The sequence below is a fragment of the Sciurus vulgaris genome (assembly GCF_902686455.1).
Source record: "Sciurus vulgaris genome assembly, chromosome: 3".
Classification (NCBI taxonomy): domain Eukaryota; kingdom Metazoa; phylum Chordata; class Mammalia; order Rodentia; family Sciuridae; genus Sciurus; species Sciurus vulgaris.
The window spans coordinates 154,815,097-154,828,751 of record NC_136463.1 but is presented as its reverse complement, the minus strand read 5'-3'; the positions used below and the strand labels follow the sequence as shown (position 1 = coordinate 154,828,751).

Genomic DNA, 13,655 nt, shown 5'->3' with positions numbered 1-13,655 from the left:
AAGTGGTTGCCTGAGTTTGGTGGCAGGAGGAAATGGGTTGTTAATGTTAAATGGATATAGAGTTTCTGTTTTGTAAAATGAAAAAATTTCTGAAATGAATGATAGGAATGTTTGTACAACAACGTGAATGTACTTAAACCACCGAACTCTACACTTTCAAAAAATGGTTAAAATGGTAACTTTCATTATGTATATTTTATCACAATAAAAATGTAGATACCTTATAAAGTCACTGTGAGGATTAAATATAAGGTGAAATGATTAGAATGGTGACTGGTATAATAGTAAGTTCTTGATAAGCATTTGGCATCATTATTAAATATTCTCTGTTGTTTACCCAGGGAACTGATAGGTGAAGAATATAAACCTTGAAAAGCAATAATCTACTGGATCATATAAAAATGTTACCTGTAAGTTAAATTGATTAATGAAAATCTGATTTGTTTTCTTAGAATTGTGAAGAGTTAAGGAAAGACTCAGATCCACGGTGTGTGTGTGTGTGTGTGTGTGTGTGTGTGTGTGCATGTGGTACTGGGGATTGGACCCAGAGCCTCACACATGCTAAGCAAGCACTGTACCACTGAGCCACATCCCCAGCCCCAGGTTCATTTTTTACAAACACTGTTAAAGCTGGGGAGATGCTTTTTACACCTGGGCCACTTGCAGTCTTCAAAAGTCAGGCCCTCTAGGGCTGAAGAGTGGGGCTTTAGAAGGGTGGTCCAAGCTCCAACTCTAACTCTGTGGCTTACATGTGAACTTTTGGGCAAGTTATTTAGTGCCAAGTCCCAGTTTCTTTCCCTCCAAAATGGATGCAATGTGAGCACCCAGCTCGCAGGCTTGCACAGATTGAGAGAAGCTGTTACACAGATATGTGAGCAATCTGTGAGTGTCAGGTTATTGACATTACCTTTGAGCTCATGTCAGGGTTGCCCACCTGTCTCTTGGGTCTTTCCTACTTCTAGCCTTATGAAAACCCCTAAGTACAACTGCTCAGGACCTGCACAAATGCATGACACCAGGAAAAGAACAGTCAAATCAATTCCTTGCTCAGTCTTGCATCCTCCTTAACACTTGATTGACAGCTGTCAGAACACTTCTCCTGTCTTAGGGACACCAACAAACAAGTAGAGGGTTACTGATCATGTCTTGCAAAAGGAACTTCCATTCTCCTGATATTTGGTTGAAAGGGTAATAGATAATTTACTATTCTTCCTCCTTTCCTGTATTCTCCTATTTTATATGATGAGTCTATGTTATGTTTAAGATGGAAAAATAAACTTGAATCAAACACATATTTCTCACAGTATTTCTTATTTAATACAGTGGTAAGCTTTCACGGGTTAGACAGGGGCTGAAAACAGTAACCAAAGAACTAAGTGCCTTGAGTATTAGAATGTGGGCAGAAATTAGAGAGTAAAGATTGAGTGTGGATCTTCTCAGTGGAACGAGGCTGACAGTACTTTAAAACATAGCCACATTGATGAAGGAAATGGTGGTAGCAATTCAACCTTGTTGAAGTCTGCCACAGTTATCTAAATCTCATTTATCTCTCCATGGAATAGAAAAGTGGCATGGTATTCTCTATTTTAATACAGTACTTAATCAACTTTGCATTGTGGGACGTTACCATAGTTGGTGTAAACTTCAAATTCATGTCAATGGTATTTGGAAGTAGGGACTTTGAGACATAATTGGGGTCCTGAGGGTGGGGCCCCTATAATGGCATTAATAACTTTTTAAAAACAGGAAAAAAGACATAAAGTAGCTTTCTTGCTCTATCTTCCCATTTGATGCCTTCTGTCATGTTACAATGTAGCAAGAAGGCCCTCACCAGCTGTGGAGCAGATGCTGGTGCCTGCCCTTGGACTTCCTAGCCTCCAGAACTTCCATTCTTTATACTCAACTATCATATTCAGTTATAGCAATAGAAAATGGACTAAGACATATAAAAAAAATCACTAGATTTACACAATTCTAAAAATATAAGAATAAGAAACACTTAATTTGAAAATTGCTTGGTATTTTTGATGATCTGAGAGGCACTTTAGAATTCTGCTATGCTTCAAGAGCACTGTTATGACTATCATTTAGAACCTACCCCAAATTATAGTTATCCAGGTTTTATAGCTATTTGACTTCTAAACAAGAAGTCGAAGGAATGAAAGACCTGAAGAAGAATGATTTTAACTTTTAGAGAGTGTTGAACAAGATTTATTTCTTTGTAAAAAAGCAAATCAACCACCTAGGAACATATCTGTATTGTTCTTAAAGTTTGAGAACTCCAGTCTCTTGACTTCACATTTATCTTTGCTCCTTAGGAAGCTGGATCATACAGAAAGTTACAGGGTGAGTGTGTGTTGAGGCATAAACTCCAGAGATATTACAATGTGTGTGCCCTTAGATCCATAAATAGAACTGGAGATGCTGGGTGTTATGGTTAGGATGTGAGGTGTCCCTCAAAAACTCACGTGTGAGATAATGCAAGAAGATTTAGAGGAGAAATGATTGGATTGTGAGACCCTTAACCCAATCAGTGAATTAATCACCCGATGGAATTGAATGGCAATTGAAGGCAGGTGGGGTGTGGCTGGAAGAGGTGGGGCATTGGGGGTGTGGCTTTGGGGTATATATTTGTATTTGGCAAGTGGAATCTCTCTCTCTCTGCTTCCTGCTGGCCATGTGAGCCGCTTTCCTCCACCATACTCTTCCACCATGATGTTCTGCCTGACATTGCACCCCAGAGAATGGAGCCTGTTGTCTATGGATTGGGACCTCTGAAACTGTGAGCCCCCAAGTGAACTTTTCCTCCTCTACAGTTGTTCTGGTCTGGTCCTTTAGTCACAGCAGTGAAAAAGCTGAATAAAACACTGGGAGATGCTTTAGACATTGAATTCCACCTCCCTGTGACAGCCTCCATCCTCCCAGTTCTGAGTGGGGCTCACACAGGATTCTTGATTCTTGGTCCAGCCAGTAGAGACCCTTCTCTGAAAGTGCTACCACACTGGTGAACCCTCCTCTACCCTTGTTTCCCTCCCCCTTTCTCTTCTAGTTTGAGTGCGGTGTCTTTAACTCTTGACCTATTCTACATGGACAAAGAAATACTGCCCCAGGGGAAGAAAGTGTGGTTATCATGGGGCTCCATTTACAGCAGGGTTTGCTGGGTAAGCACTCTACTGCTGAGCTACACCTCCACAACCTGAAGTACGGTTTGCTATTCCATTTCCTTTTTTTCATCTTCTCACTTGGATCTCTAGGGTCAACTGTCTACCTTCTTCAAATCCATAGATTTTCTTTTTCTGTTTTTTTTTTTTTTAATTCTATGACTTTAAGAAATACTGTCTGATATGTGAATAAAAACATGATTTATAATCACACTACTTATGGTTGAACCCAGAGGAAAAATTTGATGTGTATACCTCTGAGAAGGTATAATTAACCTTTTAAAAATTTGGGTCATATTAGAGTGGCAATGTTTTCTATACTGCCTGGTCTGGAATTCTGATGTGACGATCTTCTTGAGTGAATTACTTAAATTCTCTATGCTTCTGTTTCCTCATCTTTAAAATGGGATCATGGAATATCCCATGGACTATTAGAAAACATGAATGAGTTATATTTGGGAAGCAATTAGAAGCAACAGGAGCATAGTAGATATTCAAAAAATGCTACTGAACATTGGTATTTTTATTATCTATGTATGAATATGATTTGATTTTCTCATATTATTTATTACTGTTACATGACTTAGTGCCTGACCCAAAACCCATTAAATGATTATATTGTAATTTATCTAATCAAGATTTATTATATTACTTATTATTTTTAGTGTTTTGCATACTAATAAATAACTGTAGAGTTTAAAAACTATAAAATAATAATAAAATAAAAATTAGGAAAATAAATAATAGTAAACATTTTGTGCATAAATCTTTGGACATATCATTTATTTCCTAGGGCCAAGTTCTCAAAGTGGAAAACTGAATCAAAGGGTATTAACTCATTTTAGGGTTTTTTCAAAATGCCTTCCAGAAATGTCATGTGAATTTGTGTTCCTAATGCATGAGACTGCTGTTTCCCTGTAGCCTTCCCAGCTCTGGGTAGGATTTGGAAAATTTCTTCAGTCTGTAGTCTTCCTAATCAGATGGTACTCTCTATTTTCTAGAGCTCTACTCTGCTGAAATGTTCATTTTATTTAATCCCAAATCCCTTTGAGTTGCTTCCTCTCCTCTTTGAATGTTCTATGTTTTCTAATCTTAAATTCCTGCCCTGTTATTATTCCAAAGCTTATTTCCTTTTGGATTTCTTCACATTATTTCCCCACTTGGACTTAGACTATGTATTCTCGTATTCTGTTTTGTATATATGAGCTATAAACCTAATGGATGGATACCAGAGACAGGAATTCCTTTTTTTTTTTTTCTTTCATTGAGCCCAAATCCGACCCAAAATGATGTTGTTGCCAAAAGGACTTATCTACTTCATAAATTAATAAGATCCCTTTTGCCCAAAGACTGTAGCCATATGGATATGCACCTGAGTGCCGTGGAAGCTATTACTCTGGGCAGTCAGTCTACATAACAGTCATTGTCTAACAAGAAACTAAATATTTAAACACAGAAGGAATTTAATTTAGGGGATTGGTTGTACACATGTTTGGGGAGATCAGAAGCCAGATATGCAGGCAACTTTGGGCTCAGTAATATCAGGAAGCTGGGACCACCCGTATACTAGAGGGACAGTTGCTGGTGGACTCACCTGGAGGAGTCCAGGGCCATCATAGACCTGTCTGTTGGGAGCTGGACCACAGAGATGATGCAGATGTTTCTATCACCTGAGGCAGAGTGGGAGGGGGAAAATACCCTTCTTTCCCCTTCTCCCTCTCCAATCTTCTCCCCTTGTCAATTCAATCAGAAACCAGTTGACACAGACTTTGTGGGACTGTACATAGCCTGTGGTCAACTGCCTTGTACACAGAGCCAAGCAGGAGAATGGTGTTTAAAGGGTTTCTGGGGGCAAACAGGGAAACACTGGGCAAATGGCCTCTGGGGTCCCTTCAAGTCCACAGACAATAGGACAAAGTGCAAACCATGAAGGCCCGGGAGAGGTACGCGGTCCCATATTTGAATCCTGGCTTAGTGATTTCCTAGCTCTCTGGCTTGGGGCAAATCACACAGCTCCTATGAGCTTCAGTTTCCTTATCTATATAAGGAAATAGAAAACTACATTTCATGAAAGGTCATACTCCATTTATGTATGATGTGTCAAAATGCATTCTGCTGTCATGCATAACTAATTAGAACAAATAAAAAAAAAAGAAAACCATGTTTCACATGGTCACTGTGAAGATTAAATAAAATAACAGCTACAAAGTAACAGTAAGCATCCAACAACAATTGACTTTCTTTCATCCAAAATGTAGGGTTTCAAGACAAAGGACAATTTGGTCAAGATCATCTAGTTTCTCTATTTTGAAAGAAGGGAAGGAGACAAAAGAATCTGTCCTTTGAAAGTTCTGCCTAGGGTTGGGGGTAGGTGATAAATTGTCCAATAATGATAACGGAAGACAATCTAAGAAACATTGAAAGTATTGTGCATGGCTGATTCACTCCAAAAACATTTATGGAAATGATTTAGACATAGTTCCTGCGATGGGGGAGATGTTATTCTGTCAGGGATGACAGATGGTCAAAGAGATGAATCTCAATGCATGATGGTAAGGGACTGTTTGCAAAAGAGGAAGACCAGGGATATCTCTGCCCAGGGAAGTGGGAGAACGTTTCAGAGAGGAGATGATATCTGAGCTGCGTGTTGAAGGGTGGGTACGAGTTAGCTGCTGTAGAAAGTGAGGAGTCATGAAAGGGTATTGGGGTGTTGGGGTGCCCTAGTCACAAAATAGGGAGCTGAGGGGCCCACAGTGGAGTTGGTGGTTAGAATGGGTGGGAGATGGAAGAGGAACCCGTGTGTGAAGAGCCTGGTGTCAGAAGCTGATGATTTTATTAGTCAGCAGAGAATTAAACCAGAGAGTAATCCATCATCTCAAATCTAGAATTTCATAAAGTGACACATCTTCCCAGACTGTATATGGACTCAAAGGGCAGAAGTCTGCAGTTATATAAGGCAGAGTCTATGTGTGCATCTCACAAGAAAGTCTGAATCAGAAAAGGAGCACAGGGGTTCCCCTTTATATTAAATGTAAAATGGAAAAGGTCATTAACTGGTCCTGCAGATGCTGAAGAGCCCAAGGTAAATATTTAAAATGTTCTCTTTCTCATTTCTACAGAGCCAAGAACATCAGAGGTAGGATGACGATGCTCATGATTCTGAGACAGGATTTCAAGGACTCCTGGTGAAGTGTCTGCTGGCCTGAATCTGTCTGAATGCTGAAAAGGACTTTGTTACTAAAACTGAAAGGAAATACAAAATGGCAACAGAGCCCTTTATGCTTTCAGAGCCCTTGCTCGTGTGTTAGCTCGTGAAGATGGTGTGTGGCCAAAGTACAAACCCATTTTAGAGACGAGGAAATGGACCTCTGAGGGTTTCATTAGGGTCCGGGAAGTTATCCCCAGAGCTGCATCTGGATTTATAGACACACAGGCTACTGCCTTCCCCAAACCCTAGGGCATGCTCTGCCTACCTGCTTCCTTCCATATGCCAGGACAGCTTCTTTGAGATCTTGAAGTGTGTGCAGTTCAAGATCCAGCCCCTTCCTGCGACCTCTGGGGCAGCAGGAGCCCTTTCTCCTCTTTGGGGGCGTCCATGCTGGGATGGCTAGCCCTTCTGAGTAGAGGATCAGGGCACCCTTTCGTGTGCTGAAAGTCTTAGGGAGAAAGAGACTCCAGGAATGCTGGCTGGCATCGGCCTCGTCCTGAGGTTTGCTAACTAGGACATAGTCTTCTGGGGACTTCCAGTTCAAGTAATCCTGCAATGAAAAGAAACTGCCTTGACTGAACCACCGTGGAAGACCCTTTTCCAGCAAATTCCTTTCATGCAGTGTTTGACTTTCTCTTCAAGTTACTGATTTTCTCTGAGTTGTTTCATGTGGAATTATGGAACACAATTACATTTTTTGGTAGGGAACTGAACCGAGGGGTGCTTTACCACGGAGCTACATACCCAGCCCTTTTTTGACTTCTTATTTTTGCTAAATTGCCCAGGCTGGCCTTCAACTCACAATCCTCTTGTCTCAGGCTCCTAAGTCCCTGGGATCACAGGTGTGAAGCACAATTACTCTTCTTAGCAACTGGTTTTTCTTCCCTTGTCTCAAAATTAGTAGAACCCAGGGCATGATTCTATTTTATTCCATACAATTGTCAGGAGAGCTATTCAAATCTGGAGGCTTGAGTGGGTACAGTGTAGATAACAGGCCAGTTAAAGTTTCCTGGTATGCAAGTAAGAAGTCAAAATTGTCAAGGGCAGCAGATAACTTTGAAATTAGATCTGGACTAGTTGGCAGTTTAAATAGGAGAAAACCATTCCAACCCACTACTGCTTCAGCTACACATAGGGAAAATTTCTATACATTCCAGATGCTATGTAACATTACCTAATTTGGCTATTTAGGAGCCTATAAAGTAGTTATACATCTTGTAAGTAAATGCCATTGGTCATAGAGGTCCTTTGAAATTTTATATGTCTTTTAACACAGCAAAGGTCAAATATCATGACAAACTGCCATGACAATGGAAATCTCTGTATGACCCAAAATTTGCAAAGCACTCCCTGTGGATTTCTTATTCCTGGCAGGATTCAAGAAATAAAATTCCAGTACAACAAGGAAAATTTGCCACCTCTTTAAAATCCTCTAAAATGAGATTTTTTTTGGCTTATATTAAATATGAATCCTGTGGGTTGAATTCCAGAAAGTTCAAGGAAGCCATTGAAATGGCACGAACACACACAGCACTTCAACCTCAGAGCATGACTTCTAAAGACCAAACAAACAACGGCTTGCCTAGAACCCAGGTGGGAATTCTGGTCACGAACCAAAACCACCCAAATTCCAGACAATCTGGATTCACCTTCAGTCTCAAGCAAAGGAGGTTGTAAGTCAAAGTGCAGGAGAAAGAAAGAGGGCCCCAGGGGCAGTCTTGGCATGTCAGGCCAACTACAATCAGATCTGCCAGGGACCCTCACCATCTCAGTGACAACACACACCAAAACACACCTGCCTCATCCTCGAGTGGAAAGGTAGAACATTCCTCCCCCACCCCTAAAACGTGCCCCTTTTCAGCTGTAAGACTCACCTCTGGTTCAAAATAGACTTCCAACTTCTGTTGGTTCTGGACCAACTTCCCGTGTCCCCGGCTCAGGAGAGACAGCTTGAACATGCTTCCCCTCTGACCACCCTTCTCAAGGGCAGTTCATCTTGGTTTTGAAGACTGAAAACTGGTCACACCTCAAGATTTCCGAAGCTCGGCAGCAAGCCCAAGAAGACCACAAACACTGGGCCTTTTATTAAATACATTTTTCCCTCTTACTGCAGCTTCTTAGTAACAACCAGTCACACAGTTTAGACAGTGTGCATCTTTGTGGAGAGAAAAACAAACTGCCTGCCCAGACTCCTGCAGCCCCGGATTTACTCTCTGGGTAACCTCTCTCTCCCCTCCTGGAGCCCTTGTTGTCCCTGGGTTCTGGTTGCTCTGCTACCGGCTGTGTGCATCCACAGATCTGGGCCACGCACCATCCTTTTCATTGTGGCAGAGGTTGTTTCCCGGTTGCTATGGCAGCACCGGGAAATGAAGTCCCTTAACCCAGCAGAGGCCAGGCAGAGACTGTGGAGGGCAGTGGTGTTCATTCTCCAGCTGGGGTAGAGGTGGGGGGCTGTCCACTGGTCATTGAAAGGACCAGGCTCAGATGGCAAGTCCTGGTTGTGGGGGTGGGGGAGGGGCATAGGCTTTTTTTTTGTTGTATGCTCACCTTGCTTTTAGAGTGTCTTCCCCTTTCTCCTGACACATGAGCCTGTCACTGACAGCTAACCAGTAACAGACTCAGGGAAGTCGTCTAGGTCACCTGAAGCCACCTGTGATGTTTTCTTTGGCTGAGCCCCAGCATCCCCTGAACTGGACAGGAGGCCTCATTATGGAAGTGGCTACTTCGCATGAGTGAGCAGGAGATACTGGGACTCTTCAGTTTCCTTTCTGTGTCTGATTCTCAAATGGGCAGCTTCTATTCCCAGAGGGGGCACTTTGGAAATGTGGGTGGGGCCTTTTGGTTATCACAATGACCAGGGGCCACTGCTGGCTTAGCAAGAGGAGCCTGGGATTCTCTAGTGTGTGAGATTGTCCTGCAAAATGAATTGTCCCACTGGAATGCCAGTAGCATCCACATGGAAAACATTGCTATTGGGCTGCTTGATTCTCTTCAATGCTGACACCATGAGGAGCACAAGATGAGAGGGAAGAGGGTCCGGGAACAAAAAGACCCCTTTGCTGGTGATCTAGGACCCTGCTTTGGCCTGAACAAGCTATTTAGCTACCCTATGATCTGTCTGCCAGTTGGTGGAAGTGCCCCCTGCTGGCTTGTGTGCAGAAGTGCAGCAGACTACAAGCCCACTTACTTTTTAGGTCTCTGGCGCCTTCCCCTGAGGCAGGCTCAACTCTAGTGAGGAAGAATCTGAGGTCATGTTGTAAAATGGGATTTTGTTGATAACGGAGAATCAATGCAGTAAATTTAGTCAAAACCACAATGAGATAATACTTCACACCTACTAGGATGGCTATTAAAAGAGCAACAACAAAAGAAAATAATCTATGTTGATGAAGATATGGAGAAAGTGGAACCCTTATGCACGGTTGGTGGGAACATTAAATGGCGCAGACTCTATAGAAATTTCCATAGCAGTTTCTCCGAAATATTAAATATAGAATAAATGTGATCTAGAAATCCCACTTCTGAGCCTATACCCCCAAAAGGAGTGAAAGCAGGGTCTCAAGGAGATATTTGTACACCCCATGTTTAGAGAAGCATTATTCACAAGAGTCAAAATGTGGAAGCAGCCACGTGTCCACTGACAGGTGGATGGTCAAACAAAATGGCATAGACATGCGATGGAATATTATTTAGCCTTTAAAAGAAAGAAAACTGGACCCATGCTACAGATTGAGAAAACTTTGAGACTTAGGCTAAATGGAATAAGCCAATCACAAATGGACAAATGTTTTATTCCACCTCTGTGAAGTGCCTAGAGTGGTCCAGTTCATGGAGACAGAAGGTAGGATGGGGGTGGCTAGGGACTGGGGGAGGGGAAAGCAAAGTCAGTGTCTGCTGGGTACAGATTTTCAGTTTGGGAGATGAAAAACTTCTGGAGATGGAGTCACAATGTGAAGGTACTTAGTGCCAATGAACTGTAAATTTAAAAATGGTTAAAATGATAAATTTATGTGATATCCTTTTTTTTTTTTTTCCCCCCCAATGCTGGGGATTAAACCCAGGACCTTGTGCTTGCATGGCAACTCTACCAATTGAGCTGTATTCCCAGCCTGATACGTGATTTAATTTAAAACATTTTTCCAATCTGTAGCATCCCTCCCACGATTTAGCACTTCATAATCTAATTGGTTAGCATTATTGTAAAGTAACCTCCTTACAGTAGATGGGACAAAATCCTACAAAACCTGGGTTTTATATACTTTACAGGAATCTTAGGTTATAGTTGTTCCTTTCCTTCTCCTTCATCACACCTTCAAAGTACAAGGATCCTTCATGTCCTGAGAGATTACTCTATGAGACATACTTCCTGGACTCAAGGAGCCCCTGGTACCTGGAAGATGTTGAGGCAGCTGGGTACAGTGGCACACACCTGTAATCCCAGTGGCTGGGGAGGTTGAGGCAGGAGAATCTCAAGTTCAAAGCCAGACTTAGTAATTTAGCAAGGCCCAAAGTAACTTAGTGAGGCCCTGTTTCAAAATAAAAAATAAAAAGAGCTGGAGGTGTGGCTCAGTGGTTAAGGGGCCCTGGGTTCAATCCCTGGTGCCCAACAAGAGCAACAACAACAAACAAACAAAACCCAAAAACCTTTGGGGCAGCTGTGATCATGGACATGGAGAAAGGTGGGTGCTCTAGGAAAAGAGGTAAATGTATACATATGGTGGAGGTGGAGGTGGTAGATGGATGGTGGTGGGCATCGTGGAAGGCTACAGAAGGGAAGGACATTAGAGGATGGTGGGAGAGGGTGGTCGTTTGCTGGGAAGAGAGGATGGCAAGGGGCAAAGATGAAAGAGGCTACTGCAAGATCAATGATAGGAAATTTGGGGAAAGGATGACCTGTCTGGTATGGCCAAAATAACAGGTCATATAGACAGATGAGACCAGAGAGAGAAATCAGTGGGCCAAGACCATGAAGGCCACACATACATGGTGGATTTTATTCTTCAGGTAGAGTTTCCAAAGCAGGAAGGTGATGTGACTCTATCTGGGTTTTAGAAAGATGACTGAGAAGTTTATAAAGGATGTGTAGAAGGAGCGATGCTTATCTCATAAACCATAAACCTCTGGGTGAACGTTCAGGACTTGTCACCCAGGCCAATCTTCCCTTGGCTATGAATCCAAGTAGGTCAGGAATCATCACTTGCTAAATGGCCATTAAGGGAGTGAGACACAGAAGGGCAAATTCCATACCGGTTGCAAGGACATATCAATTCTACCATTTTGTAAATGATGTTACTCGAGAGAAAGAGAGTAAAGTAGCATCAGAGTCACTGGATGGAGCAATTAGGAGGAAGTCCAATGAGAATCAGTATGGTAGCTAAGGTTGGCTACCCCATGGGAGTTATCTCTCCAAACTCAGCTGACTTTGAAATGCTGACTTTGCCCATAAATGTGAATCAGGACCCCAGGAAGTGATCTTTCTGAGTCTAGGTTGAGAGAGAATCTTGCCTGGGAAAATGCACAGGTGTCTCTGTGGCCCTTCCAGCACCAGGGCAAGGATGCCAGGCCTCTCTGGGGTTGTGATCTGTGAGCAGCCAGAAACCACAGCCCAAATCAAGCCTCTTCTACACGGTTGTGTTTACATCCATGCTGTTTAATATGGACAATGAACAGATCCACAGATCAATTAATAGACATTTAAAAGCATTTACTCAGTCCCCATAACAGTTTATGGAAAGTGCATTTAGAAAGCAATCGGGGTTATTGCTATTCTAAAGTGCTTGAGGATTCCAGATGAAAGGCCCTTGTAACTGGAAAGTATTTATAAGTCAAGAAGAAACCCTCCACACCCATGTTATACAACACCAACACCATCCCCCGGCATGCCTGACCTGCCAGTCCACACAGCATGTCTGTTTAAATTACACTGTAAATTCTATAGGGTGGAGACCTTGTTTTTATGGTTTGTAAAGCATCATGAATAACCATGGCACTCTGTAAATAAATAGAAACCACATGAAACAAGGAAAATAGATGCTCTTCAATGGTTGTGTCCCCAGTGTGTTCAGGAATTTGTCCCTCGTTCCAAAATGCTTGGGGTAAATTGATGCTGCTCTGGAGGAGTGGTCTCGGAGATAGTGTCAGGATTTTCACCCCCCTTTACAAAGAGGTGTGATTATATTTTCTAGTAATTTCGTTCATCATCAGGGACAGTGTACAAGAAGAACCATGGGTGTTTCCCTTGCTTCCTGAACAGCAAAGATCATGCAGAGATATTAAATAATTTGCGTAAAGTCACAGAACAAACCAGAAGTGAAGTGGGACTTTATCCAAACTAAATTGCAAAAGTGGGATGGACAGCAGGCTGGAACTTCTGCAATAGAGTGGTGGCAACTACTCATAGGAAGCAGAGTTAACCTACAGCTGTCAGGAAATGGCCCTGACTATAGCCACCACAATACACTCTTTAGCCATGAAACTGGAGACTGAACACGAGACCTCTGCCATGTTTCTCTCTAAACACTCCTATCTTCCCAACCTTGTCTCTCTTTGCTTTACCTTGCAAATATAGTTGCAAATTTTCTAGGTCATAACATTTTCAGCTTCCTAACCTTTTGTACCAGAAGCAAAGTGGAATGAAGGTTGCTGGAACTAGCCACGGTGATCTACCATGAGCACTGAAGACAAGTTATATGAGAATATCAAAATGAACTGGACATGGTGGTGCATGCTTGTAATCCCACTAGCTCGGGAGGCTGAGGCAGGAGGATCACAAGTTCAAAGCCAGCCTCAGCAACTTAGCAAGACTCTAAGCAACTCAGTGACCCTGTCTCTAAATAAAAATACAGAAAGGGCTGGTGGTGTGGGTGTGGCTCAGTGGTTAGGTGCCCCTGGGTTCAATCCCTGATACCAAAAATAAACAATAACAAAAGCAAAAAATAATAACAACAACAAAGAATGTCCGAATGAATGAGAGTTTTGAAGTTATGGGTCATGTATATGGCAAGCAGCATTGCTGTGCAATATGAAGGCTCATCCCACTTGCTTGTGACCTATAGACTATAAGTCTCTGGAAGGTAGGGGCTGGATCATTTTTAGGAATCCCCATCATGTCCCATCCCTTGCAGAGTAGCAGCTGAATGAAATATTCGTTGTTTGCTTTTTAACATGCTCAAAGAGATGTGCAATTAGCTTTGAGCCAGTATGAAAGATACATGAAAGAAGAGAAGTAGGTCAAAGCCTGTTTTAGTAGTGAGTAGCTTGCCTCGCCATAGTACAAAGCTTAGGCC

The 13,655-nt window shown here is 42.3% G+C and overlaps 1 protein-coding gene across 2 annotated transcripts in view; it reads right to left on the bottom strand.

The window, feature by feature from the left end:
- Positions 1–8,690, bottom strand: part of KIAA2012 — a 120,761-nt gene extending 112,071 nt beyond the window's left edge. For both annotated transcript variants that reach the window (XM_079130569.1, XM_079130570.1), the window contains exons 1-2: positions 8,244–8,690; positions 6,635–6,919 (exon numbers count right to left, since the gene is read on the bottom strand). In XM_079130569.1, the coding sequence (XP_078986695.1) occupies positions 6,635–6,919; positions 8,244–8,327 (369 nt within the window). In that variant the 5' untranslated portion in view covers positions 8,328–8,690. The remainder of the gene's footprint in view (positions 1–6,634; positions 6,920–8,243) is intronic.
- Between the last annotated feature and the right edge of the window lie 4,965 nt (positions 8,691–13,655).